Source organism: Vipera berus, assembly GCF_964194415.1.
Source record: "Vipera berus genome assembly, chromosome: 6".
In the NCBI taxonomy this organism is placed as follows: domain Eukaryota; kingdom Metazoa; phylum Chordata; class Lepidosauria; order Squamata; family Viperidae; genus Vipera; species Vipera berus.
The window spans coordinates 56,904,005-56,913,406 of NC_138208.1; the positions used below are offsets into that span (position 1 = coordinate 56,904,005).

At 32.8% G+C, this 9,402-nt stretch overlaps 1 protein-coding gene across 8 annotated transcripts in view; it reads left to right on the top strand.

Moving 5' to 3' along the window:
• TMPO (thymopoietin) overlaps window positions 1-2,854 on the top strand; it is a 29,295-nt gene extending 26,441 nt beyond the window's left edge. For 3 of the 8 annotated variants that reach the window (XM_081331564.1, XM_081331566.1, XM_081331569.1), the window contains 3 exons: window positions 32-142; window positions 846-934; window positions 2,068-2,854. In XM_081331564.1, the coding sequence (XP_081187690.1) occupies window positions 32-142; window positions 846-934; window positions 2,068-2,359 (492 nt within the window). In that variant the 3' untranslated portion in view covers window positions 2,360-2,854. Of the gene's footprint in view, window positions 1-28; window positions 143-845; window positions 935-2,067 lie in introns of all 8 variants that reach the window. The other 5 variants (XM_081331563.1, XM_081331565.1, XM_081331568.1 and 2 more) reach the window with 2 other exon arrangements.
• Window positions 2,855-9,402: the final 6,548 nt, after the last annotated feature.

Below are 9,402 nucleotides of genomic sequence, written 5' to 3' on the forward strand. Positions count from 1 at the left end.
TTCTGAGTCTGAACAATTTGAATTTCAGCAGGTTGTCAATAGGGTACCTGGAAATACCAAGCATGCTGATCCTATACTGTCAATCAGTGACTTCTCAGAATTGCCAAGAAGAACACCAAAGAAACCATTGATGACAGCTGAAGTAAATGAATTAAATATAGATTGGTGGATAGAAAGGGGAGGAGGGTGAACTTATCTTTAATTAAAACTATGGTAGTAGATATATTTTAGGTCTTTTCTAGCCTCAGATTCCTTCTCAGGACTTTTTTTTTGCATGTATTGGGTATATACTGATTTGGAATATCTAAACTTTAATAATCTGTTACCAGATCAACTACCTAGAATACCTAGAAAAATCTAAAGTAATTCAGTTCTATTTTTTAAGGAAATTTATCTCTGCCATGTGTGCTATTAAAATAATTGAATGTACCAGTGCAAAACTATTGCACGTTGTGCTTAAAATGGTTCTTTCAGTACTTTTTTCAGAGAGAGAATAAAAATGAAACTATTCATCATCCTAATCACCAGTATCTGATCAATTAGAAGTGGTGAAAATAACTTCCTTAGGTTTTTATTACATTAATCTTTATAAAATAGCATTATTCTTCATCTTGAAGGAACAAAGGATATTACTGAAGACATCTGGATTTATAATTAATAGATAAATGTAACCAAATTTTGATCAACAGCTAAACCCCATGAAGGAGTCTTCTTAAATTTTTATGGGTGTACTATTCAAAATGACACCGGAACATGGCTACATTCTGCCTCTCTCCCTTATTTTCTTTAGTACAGCTTCTAATGAAATTTGATAAGATTATCATTTTTCCATTTTCTAACTACAGGTCATCGAGAAAATGTCTACAGAGATATTAGAAAGAGATATTCTTAAAGAAATGTTTCCATATGAAGCATCAACACCTACAGGAATTAGGTACCTATAGCTATTTTTTTGTTTTGTTTCTTGGGATGCATGAATTTTCAGATTTTGGCCTTTTTTGGACTAGACCTAAGGCATTGGACTTGACAAGGCAATATTTTGTATTTCACTGTCTTTATCAAGTGTTGAAAATAAGTGTTACACAATATTGTGCTAGTTTGCAAGTTTCCTGCTTTTGAGTGGCATCTTAAAGAGCTTGATTTTTCAGTGTTCTGTATATAGACACTCTTAAAATTTCTTTATATGGTAAAAAAAAACTGAAGAAGCAAAATAAGTGTAGTATTTTCAGTTTCCAAAACCAAGATTCATTTTAAATATCAAAATGTTTATTTTATTTGGAAAATGTATATGGATGCCCTTCTTAAATATATAATTCTAGGCTACTAACAACTAGTTTACATAAATACATAAAGAGCCTCTATAAAAGAATCCAATAAAAAAGGATAGCAAATTATCAGCTATGTATATTGGGCTCCTTTAACCCTAACCCAAAATCTGACTTTAACTGCGCATTATAAATTAATACTGAGAGGACAGGTGCACACATGTACAAAACTTGTTATTAATGTTAATTTTAACATTAATGTTGATGTTGCAGAGGTCTCTCAAGATCTGGCTATGTCATCAGGGCTGGGCATCCCAGGAGACTGGTGAAATCCTAAAATGGCCCTGCTATTATGGTTAATGCTTATTTTTGTACCTTACTGTTTTTTTAAAAAAAATTACAATGATTGTTTTTAGATATTTATTGTTGTACATTGCCTAAAATCACTTTTGTGAAATGGGTGGCAAATAAATGTTAATAAACAAATTACTGAAAGACAGCTTTTGGAGAACAAATAGAAGAGGACTATAATGCTAAAATAAAGATAAGGTTTTTCATGTTGGAATATTGTATATAATAATCTACAGCAGGATTATTGCCTTCCTGTTCATGCAGTAGTTTTAATGAGTCACTGACAGGTACTATACTCACATTGTTATGCATTTCAAAATATATCCAGCATAGCCTTTCTACTTTACTATATTGAGTCCAAATTTTTCCCATACACATTAGAACTTTTGAAATATAGGAGGTATTCTAGGACATTTTTATGTTAATCTTAAACATATTACTTAATTTATAGTGCAAGCTGCCGTAGACCAATCAAAGGTGCTGCTGGGCGACCTATAGAGTTCAGTGATTACCGGCTGGAAGAAACATATTCATCAAAATATATTCCTAAATATGTTGCCTCAGCAGAAGTCCAAAAAGAAAAAACAACTAAAAAACACTCCATTCCTTTGTGGATAAAAGTTTTGCTCTTTTTCGTTGTTGCAATCTTCTTGGGTTTCGTCTATCAATCCATGGAAATCAACCAAGGAAATCCATTCTCCAAATTCCTTACAGCCGAGAGTCCACGGAAAACAACAAATTGAGGTTTTCTTTCTGTGGCACACACAACTGGGTCTCCCATTTTTAATTATAGAGATGTCTTCATCCTTCATCTTGAAACTGAAAAAGGAATAAAATAGGACAGTAAATGGGCATCAACTACTTTCAAAATCAGGAGATCACTGTGCCATAAGTAGTATCTAGATTTCTTTGGAACTACTTGTAGGATTTATTTTTTTAATGTGGACTTCATTATGTTCATTTGAGATTGTATATTTGATTTTATAAACTTGGAAGCTCAAAATGGGCAGAAGTGATAGTAAAATGTGAAGATACGTGTTTAAATGTTTTTACTTCAGACTAAGATACTTTACTGAAATTTTGTTTACTGCGTATGTTATTTGGGGTGGAAAGAAATTGATAAATGGAAATGCATTTTTAATGCATTTCGTGAAAACTGCAGCTAAATTTAATGTAGTTTCAAGGGGCTTCGGCATTTTTCTGTAGAATATTGTAATCTCAATAAATGTAAAATTGTATACATCTGTGTTAGTTTTGATTGTAGTAATTATACTTGAGCTTATCCTTAATTTCTAATCATACTTACCTATTTTAGTGCTTAATCCTATAATTCCTGATCTAATTGACTATTGTTGTTTAGAACAATATTATTAGTATAGTTTTTTGAAATAAAGCTTACATAAAATAAATTGGTTTACTTATTTTTACTTAACTAAATGTGAAATCATTTTTATCTACAGACTTATTTCAAGAGTCATGTTACCATAGCCTGAAATACATTTTTAGATTTCATATTTTTCTATGGTATTTTATTTAAAACACTGATATTCCAAAACCTATAATTCCTATGGTATATAAAGGCTATTTGCTATACACAAATAGTGTGATGAACAAAAGTTAGACATATTGCCCACCAATGCAGTTATTTTGGTCCACCATGACTTGTCCCAAATTGTTTTTTTCAATGACATAACATTCATTTTATTGTGGATTATTACATATCAAATGAATGTATCAATTTACAACATATTCTATACAAAACTGCAATAAAGTTATTTTAAACCATAACTTTCACTCTCCTCTGACTTGGTGTTCATGCACTCAGTTCTTCTTTAATTTTTACATAGAAACTCTTGCCTTAAAATGTATTTAGCCTACAAGTAAGCCTTAATTTTAAAATCTCATTGATCAAATGTGTGTCTTGGTAAATTCATGGAGAAAACCATGTAATATTCTTGGCAGCAAAACAGAAATTGTTTGGCATTATCTTCTATCAGCAACCTACAGCTGTGAAGTTTCTTGGTTGTTTTCCATCCAGTCACAAGCCTACACTGGCCCTGCTTTGCTCTGAAATACAGGGTTTCTAGAAAATGCCATCTACCTAGGTATTATGGATACCTAGCCAGTATTAATTCCAGTCATATGAAAACTCCAGATACACAATATTACATCCATAGTGTAAGGTTTCCCACTTAGCCTCACAATTGTCCCAGCGTTACTCAGGAATTTTAAAGAACCAAAAGAAACTCCTGAGCCGAGGTTTCAGCAAGCAAACAACTTTTATTTTGATCAAAACAGAGTTGGGTGACCTTATTCCTCTTTGTGGCTGGTAGAGGAATGAAGGCAACAACGGGGAAAGGTGCCTTCCACCTTTTATACCTTTACAGAACAAAAAGATCAGGTCTTTGTACCAGGCGTAAGATAGCACAAAAAACAATTCTAACTCATACACAGCAACCCAGGCTCCATCCGTAACTCCTTTTCCCCCTCCCCTTACTGTGCTGTTTTCATGTAAGTAATCTCTATATAGAACATGAGACATTTGCTTTTATGTAAATAATTTCCCAATATAAGGCACCTACAAAGCTGCTTGCAAATGAACAGTTATATATAAAATGATTACAAAATATCACTACTAATATCAAGCTTAAGCATAATAAAATCCCTTCAATAGTATACCATTTAATTTCCATATGACATCTGAAGTCCAAGTGCTGCAAATATTTCTCATACTAATATCTGAAAATTGTACTTTGTAATTGCTTTGTACCTGTCCAGTTTGTTCTTGCCGCCTTTTATTTATCACCTGTTACAAATAGTACTTTTCTTGTTTTATTTGTGACCCACCCAGTCATTGGGAGTCAGGTGGCATACAAATTTGATAAATAATATTTCAACATGCAATAAAGCTTTACCAAAGTATTTCTAGTTTTTAAAGTGATCATTGATGCTGGTCCAATTAACATCCGAGGACTATGAGACAACTGGGAATATTAGCCTTTAATGGAACTCCTTTGAGAGGTTCCCATTATGAAAATGCACAGATGTAGGTATTAGTACTGATTTGTCTAGAACTGCAAAAAATGGTTCTCGGTAAGGCTTAGGGTACTAAACTGATGGTTTGAACATTTTCTTTGTCTTATTGGTCTTTATTAGAATTTTCTATTATAATCTGGATATGATCATTGGATTTTTTTTCCCATGTGTCTTAAGAGAACAAAATGTCACAATTCCAGGATTTTGAGTTGTACACTATTGATTATTTTAGATGTGCTTAGATGATGTACTAAAACATGATCCAATATCATCATCATCATCTACTTGCTCTAATACACTATTCTTCTGAAAAGAATATAATCATTTGGGACTTTATAGTTTTTCCAAACTGAACTAACGTAATGTTGTTTTGATTTAGTATTTGATTAGAAGGTTCCTGTTTCTTAACCTTAACATCTTCCAGTAATTGAACAGACTGGTGGGAATATTTTTTTCCTCTACATTGCCAAAAAATGAAAATTGGGTTTCAGGTGGATTGTTCCACTTTGAGGTTTCAAAAATATATCAAATAGATCTATACAAGCTCATTGTTTTCCACTGCAGTCACAGATCTGAAGCATCTGAGTAATTTTAGTTTTCAAAAATCATCTTTCCATGCAGAGATGAGCATAGCATATTCAAGAAAATTCCACTGCATAAAAAATAGAGAAATTACTGATTATGATGGTATTCTTCCAAGTAATTCAATAATTTCCCCTTTTAAAATCAAGAAATAATAATTGAACATTTGCTTTAAAAATCTCAATTTCCTCTGAATAATTGAGAAACTATGCAACTTTAATTTTTGTACTATCAAAACTATGTTATACTTTCTTAAGCAGAATTAAATATTCCACATATAAGTCATATTTTCCTAAGTACTGAATCTAATACATCTAAAATATTTCAAACTATTGCTAAGTCCTTAACCAAGAAACACTTGGCTATGTGAATTAGAACATGTCAGATGACAACAACCTGAAATTAGATTCCTTACAAAAACAATGCACAGATGTTAACTTCCTCTCCCACTGAGAGCCAGGCTTTTACTTAGTTATTACAATACATATAGGAAGAATAGATGTATAATTTGAAACATTATCCTGAATATCTAGACAGAGTCAATGGGGCTGGTTTAGCATGAAATATTCCAGAATATTTACAAACTATTTGCTATGAAATCAAAACGATCAGGCTTTTGAATTGAAAAGAAAGTGTGTTAATGACAGATACTGTAACTTCAACAGCTATGGAATTAGGCAGATGTAATGACAAAAGAATGGCAGTAAATAGCCATCTATTTTTTTCAAAAGGTGGTAAGGCAATCATTGCTTTCAAGTCTTGTAAAGTAATAAGGATAATTTGGATATACTGTATAATTTCAGATAATTAGAACATTTCCTTGTTTGGCAGTGTTAAATTTTTTTTCCTTGTAAAAAAGAACAAAATAAAGAGATGCTTACTTTCATATCTTCATGCAAAGTTGGTTGGACTGAACTGTAGGAACATGTATGGCTATCACATTTATGAATATAGTTTCATATAGTTCCATTTTTCCCATATTGTGTGACAGATTTTACATTTAGATAGCAATTCTTTCCTTCAACAGTATTAGTACTATTTAACACAAACTAGTTCTTCAACCAGCATTTATTGAAACCAATTTACTAAAATAGCTGGTACAAAATATTCTATTAAAACCTTAAGAGAAGCTATAGAAACCCATGTTGAACTAGCTAGAGTTATGTAAGCTGCTAAGAAGAGTCACATATATCTTTGAATATCTGTAGGTCTCAAAGAGTAGTAATGATATCCTAAAGATGCAAAAAAACTAGAACCCATCTGAGCCCCAAAGGTGGAAGAGTGGAATTCTCAAAACTTTCCTAGATGACTGTTCCCTGCCTCCTGCTTGGAGGTATTGGCTTGAAAAATCCTGCTGCAGTTTAATTTTATCTGAATCTGTTTTGCTAGCCATTTGACAACTGCAAATATAAAAGCAAAGAGAAAGTGTGTTAAGAAGTAAAACAGGCTAGTCTATTTTAAACTGAAAGATAACTACTTATCAGGCAGTTGTTTGTCAAAAATAGCAAATGCTACAGCATCCCATTAAGCTGAATGTCATCTAGAACTGTCCAAGATAGGCATGGTACTGCAGTCTGAGCTACAAACATGGAATTCTGCATGACAATTATAGTCCACATAGTAATTAAGGCTGTAGTCACTGAGTTGATCTTTTAATACACCATTTTCAAAACATTGCTGGCTTCATAACAAATCTCTGTATGGTAGTTGGAAGCATTATGGATATTACCATGATCTATCTCCACATACCTACATCAATCAAGAGATTTTATATTCACATATACATATAGGAACATATGTACATTCTGCTATTCTCTTTCAGGGTAATTAACATGTATAACACAAAAGTGCAAATGAACTTAAGGGCAAGAAATACATCCAAATAAGAGTTTACAGCAATGTAATTTATCATTCACTCTACCTGTCCATATCTTTCCACCTTCAAAATATGGTTTCTTAACATCTATGCACAAATTCATGCATTGCTTTTGTATTTTATAGTACACTTCTAAATTTCATCTAGTCGTGACTTTCTGCAATACTCCTCTGAACCCATTTACCTTTCATTTCTATATTTATTTTGCAATTCAATCTTTATTTCTGTTCAACCAAACCACAACGTATTTCATTTATACAGTTTTTATCATTATGCTCAATATGCATTAAATCAACATTCATTTATTCTTGAGTCTATTTTACCATGGCATTCGATTTATTTCTTTTGGGTGGGTAATCTAAAATCATATTCACATTCTAAGACATCTGGAAACTTAATAATTCAAATCCTCCCCAAGGACCTAAGAATTATGGTTGGTTGCACAATCAGCCAGATGTTTAGACTGGATTTGGTATTTTTATCCACCTATCGAGTCCTCCCCAAAGAGGTGTTAAAGGTATTGTTGCAGGATATAAATTATTCCAAATAAAGCTGTCTTGCAATTGACTGCTGGGGATTTTTGTGAATGTTGACAGTGTTCAAGTGATGCTCCAGATGTGTTGTGATTGCACACCTATCATTATTGGTACTATCTTTGCTTTCTTCTGCAAGAGTCATTCTATTTGCAGGTCTTTACATTTTGTGATTTTCTTCATTCCTTTCTTTTCTATGCTGTTATCTCTAGGTACTGACACATCCACTATCCAGACTATTTTGATTATTATTGTATTACATTTATATGCTGCCCAGTTTCCAGCGACTCTTGACATATCTGTTACTTTAACAAAATAGAAATACATAGCCATTTTTCTTTCAACAACATTCTATATAATACACCACATACTATTGTTAGACACAAAAATAGACACAAATTGAAATCCACTCTGAGTTACAAATAGAAAAGAAGTTTATTAGACTTCACAACCAAGTCTAAAAAGTAGCGGTTTGCAAAGCGTGGTGGATTCAGGAAGGTAAACAATGCAATATAGCCAAGCACTGAACCACACCCCCAAATTCCAAAATCACATATTATTATACATCCTATCGAGATGCCCCATTCCCTCCCCCATTGGCTTAGGCTTTGGAGGTTACAATCTATCAGAAGCGCTTAAACAGAATACATTATCTCTGCCCCTGTTTGCTTACATTATACTAATAAGATCCCTCCCCTACTATCAATTCTAAAGGAGAGATGTCTCCCATCTTCAACACCTGCCAGGGGTACCAGGCACCAGAAGGTACTTAAAAACAATTCCTAGATGGTGACTCACGCTGGGCCCCATGGTAACTCCTGTTCTCCCCCTCCCTCCACTCGAGGCTTGTATTTTTCCGCATCTACTCAGGCAATTGATTATAAAATGATTATTATAAAATATAAAATATGATTACATGATAATACTAAAAGCATATATATTTTTATTTTTAAATTTCCTCGCTACTTCCAGTTATTTTCCACACTATCCTATCCTTCTACAAGCATTTTGCATCTTAATATGCCCCAATTTTTCTTTGTTTTAAAAGTAAAGTTCATTGTTTATAAAATTCACTGGCTTACTCTAGATTTTTAAAACAATTATGTATAACTTGTAATATTCACCCCATTTTCTTTACTAAATATAAGTACCTTGTTCTTTGATGCATCCATGTTCAGATTATACAGTCTGTCACTGGAATTTATCTTGAGTTTTCAACATGACATTGCCTGCGTATGAAAATATATGTAGCTGTTTCCAACCAACACACTGTACAATCTGCTATTTTAATGCAAATAATTCACTAAACATTTCATTTATTTTCATCATATACCACTTTTATCACATTCGCAACCAACCTTCCAATTCCATATTCAATCAAGCCTTTTCACTTTATTATTTTTCTAAAACAGCAAGGGTAAAACAAAATTACATGAATGATCATACAAAATTTCATTGTACAATCCACTTAAAAGAATTGTCAGTTTGAGTGTTCAAAGCAATTTGAAGAAAAAGGCAGAGTTTGCAAATACATGAAGAGATCAGAGTTCAAAATTTGAACCCAAAAGGTAAGTTTTAGTCACATAAACAAATTTCATGACTTAGGTCAGGGGTAGGCAACCTTGGCTCTTTTATAACTCGTGGACTTCAACTCCCAGAATTCCTGAGCTAGCCATGCTGGCTCAGGAATTCTGGGAGTTGAAGTCCACGAGTCATAAAAGAGCCAAGGTTGCCTATCCCTGACTTAGGTTTATCCTAT